Raw genomic sequence first — 16,569 nt, forward strand, 5'->3', positions numbered from 1 at the left:
TACTAAGAGTAATAGCCACCTATATTGTATCATCTATTCTACCTTTACAATGTACATGTAGCTGTCCCTTCTGAGTGGCAAATACATGTTACACGTTTACAGTTCATTTAGTTTAGATATTTATTGGAATTACATGTTGTTTGTCAATTTTTATTTGATTTATAGCGGTTTATTAAAATATAGTTATCTGAATGAAACACATATTGTAATTTTATTTGAATTTTATTGCTATATTGCTATATAGATGTAGCTGGTTGGCAGGTATAGTGAGTGTGTTATGTGAGCAGTGTACAGTTGAAGGACGGGTAAGTGGCAAGTTCCTACTTTACTCAAGATATGCCAGTTACATGTAACCTCAATTGAATTTTCAAATTTAAAGTATTTAACTTATATAATTATGGAATGTATGAAAATTTGATCTTTGTACACACAAACCTACATGTACTTTTTAACATGTACAAATGTACAAAATTCAAGAGATGTGGATAGTATTATATTTGTCAAAATTTCTGTGTATTTTCAATACACATGTAGGCAATAGAAAGGATGGAGTATCATAAGTGATTAAATTGCATATTTAGGTCTTTTCAAAAGCTTGTGTTGATATCAAAGTACACACGTTTTGTTAATAAGGCAAACATTGTATTTGCATTAAAATGTCATTCATATTTTTTATATTTTTTTTTTATTTTTTTATTTTTTTTTTTTAGAAAGTCATGACTTGAAGAAAGAGACAAAAGCAAGACCTTTTCTCATGAAAATATTTTTGCAAATGGTTCAAATAATAAATATGTGCTTTTACAATTACTTTGATTTTATTACACCTAGTACCTAGTTGCTACCACCATGTAAAATCAATATTGCGAATACTTGGTATGAAGACACTGACTGATCTACTTTTATGTCATTTCAAATGATTTTTTAACCTATTTAAATAAAAAATAGCAAAACAATTCTTCCAGTACCTTAACAGTATTTTTCCTAAAAAAAAAAGAGGTTAATTGTAGATCAGTTCTACTGTTATATCATGTGATATTATTGAAAAGCACAGGATGCTTTAACTAAGAGTGCTCACAGGTTTAAGTGAGCAGTGGTGGTGTTATGGTTGACTTCTGGTTGCTCATTTGTTCTATTGTGTTTGTGTGTTTCTTTTAGTTAATTTGTGTTCGCTTTGGTTTTTTCTTTCTCCCAGAATAATGGATATCCTTTTCTCACGCTTTAAAAGCAGGAGGTATATAGTAATCAAGGTGTCCATCTGTTTTTCTGTCCCTAGTTCTAAGCTTCAACTCATTTGAAACTGCTGATTGGAATTTAATGAAACATTTACTACATGATGCATTTGTCGTCTGTTCTTTTGCATATCAAATTGAATAGATTTTGATGAAATTTACTTATTACATGATACAATTATTTACCTTTAAATTTGCTTTTATCTGAATGACTTAAATCACATATGGGGATCACCAAATGGTTTCCAGGGTATCACCAAGTGATTTTTGCTCACAACTTTTCCAATTTTAGAAGAAATTATGTTTACAAAATTTATGCAGGAAATTAGAGAACAATGTTAAGGTGTGATGCAAGCGGAAAAGAATACAGATACAAAAAGATTTTTTACCATTTTGTTTTCTCAAAACTTCCTAGGAAATTCACCATTTTGTTTTCTGAGAATTTCCTAGGAAAATGCTAACTTTCAGGTAAACAAATGCAAAGTTAAGACATTAATTTTTTACAAAATTTTTAATATGTGTGCAATGAACTTGGTCAACTAAATAAACTATAACTAGATTAATATAACAAAATAACAAGCATATTGTTATAATCAGTGATCTAAAAAGTATAAATAGATTAATTTTAAAATTTGGGCAATTTGTCAAATTTCGGAGATTCCTTATTTTAACCACGTCTTAAAGTAACGCATTTATATTTATCTTTTTATGGAAAAATGATGACGCACTCAGTAGTATAAATAAACAATGGTTGCAGCTGGGAATTTATCAGATGACAATGTTATAGCATGGGGGATTTGGCATGGTGGGGCGAAAATTGCTAGAAATCAAAATCATTCTGGTGTTTATCATTGATCCTTTACCTCACTTAGAATGTCTTTACAAGTAAAATCCAGAAAAGTTTTGCAACTTCATACTTAAGGTTTTAACATAAGAAGCTTCTGTGGTTTGAAAAATGATATCAGAACATAGGCTGGGGGAACAATGAGTACCCAATATAGGCATTCTTCCTGCATGTTTCACCAGGTAAGATATAATCAAGCATAAAAGTATATATCTACCACTAAATCAAAGAATTGATCATCATTAACAATATTTTCCACATAAAACCATCAATATGGTACGTCCATAAAACTGACAATGAATCTTTAACGATATCATTTGTATCCTTGAAGGGGAGATAATTTCTTAAGAATGGATTATAGAAATATAGCAAATTTAGGTTTACATGTACATGGTGTACAACCTGTGTCTCTAATTGAAAACTTTATAAACTTCTTAAGAATTACAATATCAGGCCAATATCTCACTTTTAATTTCCACAGGTTGTACAGCATGTACTTTTATGCAGCACTGCTTGACAGTCTTACTTGGAAACATACATGTACATATATACATGTATGTAACTGCAACTAAAACAGCCATGTACATATATGCTATATATACATTGCAAACACATGTACACTTTGTACATTTGTATTTCTTAACACGGTTGGTAACGTTTTCTCTAGTCTGTTTCCAATTTCCATCATAAGGTCAAGAATTCGAAGTTCTGTTCATTTGCAATTGGAGGCTCTTAGCGTTTCAACATTTTCTACTCCCTCACATTTTCCTAGAAGACTCCTTTGCCTGAAATAGAAATGAACCAGCTGTATATTTCACTTGTTTGTTTTACAAAAACCTATTTCTCTCTTTATTGACATCATTTGGCATTTTTCAAACAATGCCCTCGAGTAAATGAATTGTTTTACTCAGAATTTCAATGAATAATACGAATTACCTTGACATGTATGTACATGTATACATTTGTAACAAGTAGAAAACCTCATAAATATTTATTATTTGACGAAGGGAATGATAGAAACGGAACTGAAATGCTTCAATCACCTTTCTGCCTTCCTTCAAACTTGTAATTCAAACTTATATCCTTTGGAATAACATGTATTTTTTTAAACCATTAAGGATTTAATTCATTTCAACATTTAATATAATATAACATGGACATTTATATGTTCATTGTATCTACTTGTAAATTTGTGTCTACAACACTGTAAGTGAAAGCTAAGAAGAAGAAAAAAATGATAACAACAAACAAGCAAATAACCCCCCCCCCAAAAAAAAAAAAAAAAGACATTTGAATGAGAATACTTGTATACTCTACACATAAGAATACTTACATGCACCGTTACATTTTATAAGTATACTAATATATGAATATTATAGTTATTCAGCATTTTACAGATAATGGATTTTTATAATTACATTTTGTTACTTTTCTGCCTTATTTTTCAAGAAACCAAAGCGGGGAACAAGCTTTGCAAGGGCCCGGCAACCAATACTATTGAAAATTCTTTTGGATCCCTAACAGAAAAAACAAACATCTTTTATGAATCAATTTTAAAATTTCATTTAGTAATGTATAAAATATGGTCAGTATTTATCAGCGTTTCCTATGTATTGTAGTTTTGTACGGTATATGGCCAAAACAAAAAGCATTTACCACACTGGAAAGTAGGTTCATTCTATACCTATTCAGTACATTGTACCACACATTGTACATGTACATGTGCAAACTATGAAATGTACATTTGTACTTTTCCTGTAGTTATCAAAATATTTTGAGCTGTTAGATTTCTAATTTTTTTGAAAATGATGAATGTACATTTGTATCAATACATGTGTCTTACCTGTCTTTATTGAATTCGTTAGAATTTCGGTGATTCTGCCCAATATTTATCAATACCCCATTTTGGTCTATCCTTCACACACTACATTAACATGTTCTGCAGTGTTCTCTCAAGGCCTTTTAAGCATCGGTATAATTCATTGAAACAACAATATGCGTCGGGCGCATAGCCAGAGTTTTGAATGGTTAGAAATATTTCAAAACACGATCTCTAATACTCCTGCATACCATTACCACCCATAATTACGTCGTTATTTCGTGACAAAGTTAGATATAGACGTCTTCGATAAAAAGGTACTCAAGTACGAGTTTAACATCTTATTTAAGCTGCTTAAGTGATGTTATTTCGTAGAATAGGAACATTTTCCAAACAAACAAAGAATGAACAGAATGTAGGAGATGGGAACATCTAATTTTCCAATTGACTCAGTCGGACTACATTAATTTCGTCCCACATACTGCTTTTATATAAAATATTTTGTTCTACCTTGTTTTTAAATGTTTTTCAGTGTTTCTCTGATTTCAATCTTTTAGTTGACACCCTTTTACTGTATAAATTGTATGAAGATAGGTATATGACATATATAGCATCTGAAAAAAAGCTACTTTTTAAAGTGTATGAAAGGTCATGAAAATGTAACAATTCAGCTCTATATTTTATAAAAGGTCATTTAAAGCAACACTGATCTTTTAAATGTAACTATATATAATTTGAAGCATGGAGAAGGTGCATCGATAGGATAAGCGTCCTCTGCTCTTTTTATTAACACCCGCCGAGCAACTGATAAAAAGTCCGGAGCAGACGAAAGACGGAAGGCCTATGACACTTTAAACCAATGGGTTCTCATGTTGCAGATGGTTACACCGTATTACATGTTGATGGTGATTGGATGTTATTGAACAACTGTCTATTTACGTTTTGACAGCAAATCTGTAAATGATACAAATAGATAAAGGAAGTTTGATTAAAAAAAGATTTCTATCATTTCCAAACGAGATTGTGGTAATGCGTCTGCAATTTAAACGGCCATTCTTTTTTTTTTCAGAAAATGCAATTTATATTTTTGTTAATGTATTAGGCGATCATAATTCATTTTGTATTGACCAATAACATTACATAAGTTGTACATTAAATGTGGGAACTAAGTTGTTATATTCTAAAGGGCGAAACATTTTCCTAGAATTTTCAGAAAAATGAAATATCAAGATACAGATGCAGTACTATATTTTCTTCGAAAATAGTAATCACTTTGACAGATAATTTTTTATTATTTTTTGTTAGGAATATAGGAGGGTGAATATCAGACCCTAGTTGTTGAAGAGTAATCAAGGGAACCAAGATTCTAGCGGAAATCAAAAGAATGCAAACCAGAGATAAAGACTTGACATGAAACACAAACATACAGAACAAAGTATAACCAAAACGATATGTACAAAGCAACACAAGTAAATGAATAATTCGGACTCCATAACAAACTGGAAGCCTGCTGGACCAGGTGCACCAGTGGAATAACCCACCGAGTTGCTAATAAAAAGTCAATTTTTTGGTAGACGGAAGAGGAAAGGAAATCTATGACATGTTGAACAAATCGGTTTTTTATGGTGCAGATATATCCACTAGTTCATGACAACAACCATAAAGTTTGTGTAGTGATGACTACAGTCGTTTTGTAACTTAAAATTTTTCATAACTGGATAAATATGTATAGGTTTAACTTGACTTGTCCAGTGAAACAAATTTCTCCAGCGAGTACATCCGTTAAACAAATAAGCCGAGACATTTTAGTTCAAGTTTTGATATAGTCGATTTTTCGACCAAAATTTATAATCGATCTATACATAACCTGACTAATATATTTAAGAAATACATGACTGTGGTATTTATTTTCTATGACAAAATACATGTACATCACCTGTATTGGATAAACGTTTTATGGAGTATGGGGCAATGGGGCGATGGGGAATGGGGGATGGGGCAATGGGCAATGGGGAATGGGGAATGGGGCGACGGGGAATGGGGCAATGGGGAATGGGGCATTGGGAATAGGGTAAATGAATAGGGCAATGAAAATGGGTCGAGGGAATAATTTTGATTTGTCAATCAAACAAATTATTTCGCCTTTTTCCGCTAGCCACATACCTATCATAATTATATGACAGTAATTAAAATAATTTTAAACAAGCTTGTTTTCGAGTAATTGTAAATTATTTCAGCTGTCGCATTTCATTATTCATTGATAGATTTCTTAAACATTAACCGAAAGTACATTTCTACAATATTTAATTCATGTAATTTCTGGTCGTTATAGATTGAAAATGTTCGCGCTCACACGATTTCTAAACATAAATCATATTTGAAAATTCATACTGAAATAATTTTGTGTCGCAGACACTCGTATGATTTTAGTATTGATAAATTAAACACATTGAGCAATAATAACAAGACCTTTAAAAATAATATACTGATTCTCTTTCAAATGGCAGAAATATGTCATTCGTCGCAACCTCGAAAAGGATAATAATATTGCCAGTTTTAATATTTTATACATGAATTTTATACCATTATTGAAATTAAAACTGTACGCAACCTTACTATCTGCAGACATACATGTATGTCATTTTTTAGTAATTTAGCTGAAATCAATGTCACAGCCAAAAATATGATACTTATTTTGACAATGTTAACGTTTTAAACAATAATGTAAAACCATGAAGGTAATTTCAAGTGTTCACACTCGTTTAATTTGAAAAAAAAATATATCATTTTCAAGAAGTTGGTTTGAAATATATGTATCACAGCCATCAACACAATAATGATATAGACAATCAAGGGAACCAAGGTTTTAGCGGTAATCAAAAGAATGTAATCCGAGACAAAGACCAGACATGGAAAACAGACATACAGAACAGAGTACATAAAGTAACTAAAATCATACATACAAAGTAACAAAAGCAAACGAGCAACACGGACTCCACTAAAAACTGGGAGCATGGACCAAGTGCACCGCTTTTCTAGAAACACCCGCCGAGTATCTTATAAAAAGTCATGTCCGGGGTATACAAATGAGGAAAGGAAAACTATGACTCGTTGAATAAATCAGTTTTCATGGTGCAGATGGATACACCATAACGATCCAAAATATGTCATTTTAAAGATTTTTGACTGAAATATGAGTGTCGCAACCACCAACCGGATACAAATATTGACAGTTTTAATATTTTAACAATAATTTGGGACCATTTCTGAAATTAATGTTGTTCGTACCCTTACAATCTGAAGAAATATGTTATATTTGAGAAATTTGATTGAAAGTAATGTGTCAAAGCTACACACATGATACTTTTTTGACAATTTTAACATTTAAAACAATAATATAAGACCATTAAGGATATTTCAAGTTTTCGCACACATTTAATCTGCAAAAAAATATCTCATTTTCAAGAATTTATTCTGAAATATATATGTATCACAGCCATCAACATAATAATGATACATACAATTTTAACATTTTTTTTTACAAAAAATTTAGACTAATAAGTATATTAAAAGTGTTCGCACACATATAATTTGCAAATATATGTCATTTTGAAGATTTGTTACTGAAATATGAGTGTCGCAACCACCAACCGGATACTAAAATTGCCATTTTTAATATTTTTGGGAATTTTATCCCATACAGGGACGGTGACATGTACAGAAGATGTTTACAAAATGCTGGAAATTTGATCGACAACATATTTGTCCAGTGTTGGGGACGCGTTTTTCAACAAATTGTGCTCCTCTACTTGCTGACCACAGCTGATCTGATCCGAAAGAAAGAATATCGTTTAGCTAGATCTATAATCTCAGTTTCCGCTCTATAGATGACGTATTATCGTAAAACAATCCTAATTTGGGGGATTTGATACACTGCATCTACCCTAAAGAACTTGAGATAAAGGTCACTACAGACAATGTGAAGTCAGCCTCATATCTTGAACTACACTTAGAAATCGATGGTAAAGGAAAACTATTGACCAAACTTTACGACAAACGTGATGACTTTTCATTCAGAATTGTCAATTTTCCTTTCATCTGTGACAACATCCCTTCAGCACCTGTGTATGATGTGTTCATATCATACCTCATATATTATGCCAGAGCTTGTTGAAACTATATCGCGCTATAATTCTAACAACTAGGCTTCTGGAACAGGGTTATGTTGCTACAAGATTGAAGTCATCACTACAGAAGTTTTATGGTCGTCATCATGAACTCGTGGATCGTTATGGTATATCCATCAGCACCATGAAAACTGATGTATTCAACGGGTCATAGTTTTCCTTTCCTCGTTTGTCTACCCCGGACTTGCCTTTTTAAGAGCAACTCGGCGGGTGTTTCTAGAAAAGCAAAGGACGCTTACCCTACCGGTTCACCTGGTCCATGCTCCCAGTTTTTAGTGGCGTCCGAGTTGCTCACATACTTTTGTTACTTTGTATGTATAATTTTAGTTACTTTATGTTCTTTGTTGGGTATGTCTGTTTTCCATGTCTGGTCTTTGTCCCTGGATTACATTCTTTTGATTACCGCTAAAACCTTGGTTCCCTTGATTACTCTTAAAAGACGTAAACTAGTATATATAATGAAATCCATTATTTCATTTAGGTTTGTGTTACAACCATTCTTATTTTAATGTTTTTAGATTTGTATACACTGATAACCTTTCAATATCAGAACAGAATGTACAGAACATGTTATATGCTTCGAATAAGTACATGCTGTGGAAAGTTAAGAAAGAATGTAAAAAGCTTTTGAAAGAAATTGCCACTTCAGAGTATGCAATAACGGCTTTAAAAACTGCAATCAAGTACCAATTACCTGATTTACAAAATAAAAGTTTATACAGAAAATAATGCCAAGGTTTGTTTCGCGTCTAAACTAAGTATCGGTGTATTGAGAAGGGCCTTGAACCAAATGGTAAAAACTTAAGAGAAGTTGCTAATAATCTGCTAATTTTAGTAAGATTTCCTGTCGTAGATATGAAATATTTTTCAAATAATGTTGTAAAGACGGGCATTTTGACATCTGATGAAACAATAATTGTCTACCAATCTCAATTTACTGAGGACAATGAAAACGTATTACATGTACAAAGAAACCAAAAGTGTCCTGTCAAAAAGTGAAAAGTCTACACGTTAACACGAAACTGTCAAACAGCGGGAGGACAATACCAGCCGAATGTGGTACAGGCTCTCCCGTTTCTACCCCACAAAGTGGTATGGTTAAAATGGTCACGATATGCCTTCCCATCATTGTTCGACGCCAGGTAGAATATCTATACGATATGGGTAGCCCTTATTATGATTCCAATGATATGAATTTTCAAAGATTACCAATTTTTTATTGCCAAACATATCTTAATATACACGACAAATACGATAATGTGGTGATCCAAGACTCGGTGCCATTTGATATCAATGGTGGTAACCATACTCTTGAAATATATCTACCCACTGCAGTTCAGATTACGGGTGGAGATGATTATACAATTACAATGACGTTGTCTGTTCATTTTTCAGACGTCCAATAACTTAAAGGAGCAAAATGTAAAGACTCAATTCTAGAATCGACAACTTGAGTCAAAATGACTTTTAAAACCTCAGCAAAAGATACATCTGGCACAAACAAAGATAGTGGTCAATATAGTTGTTTTTCTTTCATTGTGTAATCACATGATATATTGAATCCTAATAATGACAATAACTTGCATCATCAACGTTGACAGCATGTCTAGAAGCTTCCCGATCATCGAATTAACCGTCCCTCTCATGAATGGGGTACTTACATTCAGCTTAAAAACCAATAAGAGAGCTTTCTTTTAATTTCATATAAAAATTGTGCACCTCATCATGCTCCTAGCATTGAAAAAATAGATGCGTTTAGTTTAACATTTTTAGTCTGTTGAACTTTGCCATTTTTCGTCACTTTATGTTGTGGATGGTACAATATACAGTACCTGAACCGATCTGTGCAACAAAAATTGCGATCGGTCACCGATCACCGATCAGCTGCCGATCAGTCATTGATCCGTCAAACCGACCAAACAAACCGGTAAACGCATCACGTGACCACAGAGCGGTCAATATATTTTACAGTTTCCAGTGTTTTCTCTGTCAATTTTACACATTTACATTATGCAATAAATCTGAACATCAATCTATACTTTTTTACATTTGTTTTTTTTAAAGATTCATTCGTCATTTTACATACCAAAACTGCGATCAAATTGGTCATCGGTCATCCATTCGTCAGCGATCAATCAGTCAACGGTCATCGATCCGTCAAATCGTTGCGCGGATCGGTTCAGAGGCTGTATGTGTCACCTTTAATTCAAAAGGTATTCAATAAACAGTTTTCGAACTTTTCATTGTGTGAATGGCGTGAATATAAAGAGTAAAGATTTGCACCTCCTGTAATGGACGTATTTGACAAATATACAACATGACCACTTATCGAAACCATTTGCTTTCATAAGTACATACTTTCAATAATTTGTAATCAACACATTTTGAAATGGACTTTTTATAAATTAAGTTAATATGTACTTTGGTATTCCTGTTTTTGTAACTGTTCTTCATAATGAAACTGTAACTATTTGTTTGAATCTTGTTACTAGTGCTGAGGGTATATTGTAATTTAAATAACGTAAGTTTCTTACAGTCAGATTGTAGTATTTATTGAGTTACAGTCTTTGTAAGAATCATGCTTTGGATTAACTAAACAGAAAAAAATAATTCCTAACGGACGTAACTTGTAAAACGCAGACTTGTAAACGAAAATATCAATGTATATTCCAGTACGTCTTCTTGCAGGTTACAAATGCATGATATAAGTACACAATTGCAAGGAATTTTCCGATAAAATATAAAGGGACAATGGGGATTAAGGGCTCTTATTGGTCTAAAACACAACTGAAAATTAGAATGCAAGGCTTAGCGTTGTTACCGTAAATTGTGTATTAAGATATCTTAATCCATAACAACTGTTAAAGCATAAGGATTTCTTAAAAAAATGTGCATTGTGTCGTTTCCTCCGCGGGACTCGAACTCGTACCGATGTGACATCTATGCCAACACCGCCTGCACTAAGGTCAGCGCCCTAGACCACTTGGCCAGCTAGGCTATATAAAAATATAGCTTTCGCTGGTCGAGTCATTCCTCCTCGTAGATTGATCTAGGGTTGTAACTTTGTACACGATGAATGGTAGTACGGGACAGCTCATGTAGGTGTTGTTATGTAAGATAGAGGATCAAATTAACGATACATTTCACAACAAATCAATATTATTCAAACGTCTGAGAATGTGACGACTCGGTACACTGCTCCATCGGATCAAATTGATACAGGGGAGATAATTTAAGCGAGGGAAAGGTCTGAAGAATTCCCAACGATGTTGGAACTGTCAAATTTGCGAAGCATATTTTTGGTCAATCCCTCTGCGGGACTCGAACTCGTACCGCCGTGACATCTAGATAGTAGGCATTAGTCAGTTTTGATAGTCTTTTTCTATTTTAGTGAGAATTGAAAATGTTCATCGTATCATTTTATTAAATGGAAATCGTTATGATTTTGTCACTGTATGAGATGTGCTTGCATTTAGACCATCGATCATTTTTAAATATAAAATACCATGTCTATTTATATCAGAAAAATCTGTTCCGCTGCATGATATTTATATTGAGTAATATTTGTTAGATTGTGGTATGTATTTCATTATCTGTATTAGTTAATAGTCCACAGGCGCACCTTACCTGCAATTGACCTCATTCAGTTTAAACCACGATACTTATTTTTGATATGATTTGAATTTGTTTGAAACTTATTTACCGAAAGAAGACTTTTGAATAAGGTAAGATACTCATGAACAATCCTTTCTTCAAATGAAGCTTGTTTACATTTTTGAAGTTTCTGATTACTACTGGTGAAATCTATACATTTTTTGTTTCTTTTTCTGTTTTGTTTTGTACTCCAAATTTAGATCATTGCTATGATAACATTATAATGCAAACAGTGTTTGTTTGCATCCTCGTTTTTTTCCTCTGTGGATGGGTCTGAAATTATTAGAATTTACTTTCAAACTATGAATAAATTTATTTAAACTTTCTCAAAGCAATACAACGAAAGTCTTATGATAACACAATAATGGAAGTTTTAAATGAAATACCTGGACATAAATGTGGCCTACTTTTATTTTCACGATATCAAAAACATCGCAAATAAAGCAAACATTAAAACATTGCCAACAAATTGCCGCTAGACTGTATAATGATCTGTGAGTACAATGTTCCTGCTATAATAGCTATGATTTACAGTATTTACACAGCATTTCTTGTTTTTATTTTGGTTTAAATATTTGCCTTTGACAGTAACTATGATTGAACCCCACGTTTCCTTTCGAGAGGCAACAATGGAAGATTTTGATGACGTCATGTCTATACATTATGACATTAAACGTGAGGGAGACAGACTTCCGCAATACTTTCCTCTGTGGATCAAGGATCCAAATTATTATCCATTGGTCTCCGTCATTAATAGAAAAACTGTGAGTTTATTACTGACTAAAAGAGTTCTTCGATATTAAATTTGAGTTAGATAAAATATAGCCATTTTAACCAATATACGCTAGGAATATTTTCATATCGTCGTGCATTCGTAGAAAAAATATCATTAACATGGATTTTTTTTTCAATTATATAAGTTTTGTCACGACAATTTGTCAATTATTTATCATTGTCACTATTATGAATTTTGTTTATAACTTTAAATGTATTGGTGGTAATAAGCAACATACACATATTTTATTATTTACAAAATTACCAAAATGATTTGATAAAAGTTTATATGCTAATTTCATTTCGGAAATTGTTTCAGAAACTCGAAAATTCAACTTTTTTATGCATTTCTTTGATAAATTGTGATTGTCACTATGCAAAATAGCCACAAGTTACCATAATAATGAGGAATGAATTATGGATTTGACATTCGAAGAAAAGCAAAAAGTGGGTGTTTTGGAGATTAAGGATACAACTTGTAATGAGACCAAAAATCTGTTACAGCAAGACATATTGAATCATGGATGAGATGTTTTGGCCGTTAAAAAATATAAGAGTTTATAACTCGGGTAAACGGTGGTTGTTTCAGCCGACATATTATAACAATGCATAAATATGTAAAATAATGAACCTCTATGAAGATACAAATGACAATAAAGAGGATGACATTAATCTAAAATGTTCTGAAATAAGTTCATTTAAATATGCACTTAGTTTCAAACAAAGTTGCTGTAACGTTTCTTCATTATTTTTCGTTATAAAAAAAACAAGCGTAAGGAAATTAAAAACTTATACTAGGTTTAAAAATTGAAAGAATTATTGATTTTTTAAGATTTTTATGCAACATTGCTTTATATGTTAAATACTGCATACCACTATCGATTATCCAACTTGGCTTATGATATTTGTTAGAAATAAATTGATATATTCATACTCTCATGTTTTAGATAGCAATCTGTTGCCTCAAAGTTATTGACGGGGGGAAGACAGGATTATTTTCAAACATATACATATGCAAAAAATACCAGGGGAGAGGACTTTTTCCTAAACTGGTCAACGCACTTATGCAAAGGCATGGTAATATTAAAGACTTCATTGCTCTATCTCATCACAGATTGACAATTAAACCTTACATAGATCTTGGATTGTGCAAACATATTACACAGATGGTAAGCTTCTCAACTAGATTTTAAATGTCAGAATAAAAATTCTTTCTGATAAAGGTTGTAACAAAATTACCCAAAGCATAATCGTAAAAAGGAAAATGAAAAATATTTTACAGTGCACACAAGCTCCACACAGCGGTAGACGCTCGTTTCTTCTTTTACTTACCGCAGCAGATATGCCTTACACTGTCGGAGCTTTTCTGTTCCGTTGGTACATGCGTTACAATGTGAATTGAAACTTTTTTTGGTTTAGGCGGATGGAATAATTTGTGCATGTTCAAAATATACAAACCTTTGTTGATTGTTTTATTCAGATCATTGTTTTGGTAGGACATTATTTCAGACCTGATAGAAAGTAAACAATATTTAGTGCATGGGTTAAGATATCCCGCAAACACACCTCCCAATCATAAAGTCCAATATAATTTAAGGTACTTTCGTACAACTCATTCACAAATCAATTTATCGCCAAAAATTTAACTGAGGAATTTTTACATTTTCTGGACACTGGTGATTCCTTTTTGATGTCAATACCACGTGTTTTGTTCGGTTTTTTTTCTATGTCGTCCAACTTCCACATTCTATTGAACAAAGTTAATTAACATATAAAGGTATCATCATATAGCATGTGTCACAGCTGTTTTGTTATTTCAATAAAAATGCGGTCTTTCTTTTTGGGTGCCTTAAATTTAAAAGGTGTAAAAATGCAAAAATACTCCTACCCCAATGATATATCACTTAAATGACTTGATAGAAGCGCTATATAAAACCCGACTTAACCCACTATTCCTATCGTAATGCATGTAAAAATTCAGGAATATTGAGGTGGTTCCTATCTTTCAGGTTAATATACCCATTTGTTTTACAGACTTTATATTTGCCTAGGTATTATCGGTTCTGTTATTTCGTTCTTACCCTACATTGACAACCTTTGAGTATTTATGCTTCAGTATTTTCTGTTTAGAAGTATCGCGTCGGAAGAATTTGAATGAACGAACTAAAAGAATGAACATGGTGTGAGGGTATAATTTAAGAACAAACGAAAATTTACAGATTTTACCAATTTTTTTATGCACAGGTATTGCCAATACTTTGTGTTTGTGTAAATATCTGAATAGTTAAAAATCCCACATTGGTGTAATTTTTAATTAGACAACTTTTAAACAATCCGCCACTATAAAAATTGAAAGTACGCGTATATAAAAAAGTCACTGAAATAATTCATTTTCTATTCTGTTCATTCTGTTCAACAAAAGAATGCTTGATACAACACTACAGTGTGAATTTAAGCAGTCTTTCTAAAATCAGACAGAAGGTGATTCTTTCTTGCATGTCAAGAATCCATCGAATTCAGTTTTATGTCTTGTTTTTACTGATTACATAACCAGTCTTAGTTTTTCGTTTGGTTGTTGCGCTTTTGGGATAAAATTATATAGATTGTACATGAAATTGGCATTTTGCAAGAGTTGTCGGTCTTGAAATGGTTTCATTTGATTGATTTCAGTGGGAGATGAATGTTTGTTTTTCTAAAAAGTGCAGTATCATTAGGTGACGGTTTGGTATATGTAGACTGAAAAAGCATTGTTTGCTTAGTGTCTTTTTCTACACCATGAATCGCATTACTATTGGCACTTTCGTGAACTTGCACTTAAAATTTGGATTAAATCGTCGGTTGGTATAGCCAATATTATCCACATTTAAAATGTTCCATTTATTCATATTTTATTTCTGAGTTTTTATTACAGGATTTGGTTACCTACCAGGGGACTAGTCAGCTACTAAAAAGAAATCCGAACAATGAATACGCGAGAAAAATTTGCACTCTAGCGCCAAAAAATATACGGACTCTGATTCAACATAAGGAGCAATATTCGACATTGTTTCGAGATGGTAGATTAATAGTAGATTCAACACCTTACAAGCCGATTGAAGCAAATATATCTCTTATCTATACTCATCAAACGAAAATTATTGCATCTTACCTGGAAGACCCCCGAAAAACGTTGCTTACTTTTGGAACTCATTACCGGCTTATCACTGGTGAAATATTTTGCAAGTTAAGTATGTATGGAACATTCAATGACTCTATTCAATCACATATATATGGTCACATTGAATTCTTTCAACAAGAAGCCAAAGAGTTCATAATTGAGTTTCTAGCAGAAAAGTTCGACCAAACCTTTCATCGTTCAATGATTGACTTAGGACTTCATAGGGCACCACTAGATGTATATGGTCGTACAAGTGCAAATGTTGTTGGATTTGGATACCCATTTCTTTTGAAAAAGAATATTAAATTGGCTAAACTATAAATCAATATTCCAAAAAAAATTAACATATTAATCGATTAGATATTCAAGTATTCTTTATAAATATGTCGAATAAAAAAAGTTTTTTTTCATTTTCGTCGAAAATTAATTTGTTCACTGATTTGCACTTTATACTAATTAAAAAGAGGGGCACACTTTTGAAAAAAAATGCTGTTGATTACAATATTTTCTATTGAACAAAGTAATAAAGAATGTGGTAAGCAGAAAAAGTTCATTAATTAAGGCGAAAATGGATGAGCTGAACATGTGTCACATGAAAAACAACAAATCATTATATGCATTAATCGCCGCCGCAAGTTACATTTTATATAGCACATGCCTCATCTATGGCAAGCTTAGTTTCAAACGGTTTGAAAATGAGTATGCGTATTCAAAACAAGATCGATAAACCCGCCATTGACCCAGACAGATAGTTTTTGGATAAAATGAACCCACTTAGGAGTTTGAAAGTGGCACTAAATAGAATTGTCTGTTTCACAGATTTACGAAAGTAAACAAACGCATTGGTAGACGACAAAAATAGACACATCTTTTTTTATCTTATCAACTTGTTGGAAAGATTTAAG

General features: G+C 32.4%; 1 protein-coding gene across 2 annotated transcripts; it reads left to right on the forward strand.

Moving 5' to 3' along the window:
• Positions 1 to 154: 154 nt before the first annotated feature.
• LOC148605738 (histidine N-acetyltransferase-like) lies at positions 155 to 16,074 on the forward strand. Of its 2 annotated transcripts, none has more exons than XM_088549652.1 (4): positions 155 to 305; positions 12,322 to 12,497; positions 13,455 to 13,676; positions 15,419 to 16,074. In XM_088549652.1, the coding sequence occupies exons 2-4, from the start codon at positions 12,327 to 12,329 to the stop codon at positions 15,983 to 15,985; spliced, it is 960 nt and encodes a 319-aa protein (XP_088405778.1). In that variant the 5' UTR covers positions 155 to 305; positions 12,322 to 12,326; the 3' UTR covers positions 15,986 to 16,074. The 2 variants fall into 2 exon arrangements, with proteins under 2 accessions (XP_088405778.1, XP_088405779.1); XM_088549653.1 differs by lacking the exon at positions 155 to 305 and adding an exon at positions 11,659 to 11,804.
• Positions 16,075 to 16,569: the final 495 nt, after the last annotated feature.

The sequence above is a fragment of the Perna viridis genome, chromosome 10 (assembly GCF_037379345.1).
Source record: "Perna viridis isolate PV_CMFRI_1.1 ecotype Kerala chromosome 10, ASM3737934v1, whole genome shotgun sequence".
NCBI classification, from domain to species: domain Eukaryota; kingdom Metazoa; phylum Mollusca; class Bivalvia; order Mytilida; family Mytilidae; genus Perna; species Perna viridis.

Excerpts from the sequence above, each read along its gene's own strand:
- LOC148605738 (XM_088549652.1), top strand. The coding sequence starts at position 12,327 with ATGATTGAACCCCACGTTTCCTTTCGAGAGGCAACAATGGAAGATTTT. Across the intron at positions 12,498-13,454 it reads CCGTCATTAATAGAAAAACT|ATAGCAATCTGTTGCCTCAA; the intron begins GTGAGTTTATTA and ends CTCATGTTTTAG. Across the intron at positions 13,677-15,418 it reads GCAAACATATTACACAGATG|GATTTGGTTACCTACCAGGG; the intron begins GTAAGCTTCTCA and ends TTTTTATTACAG.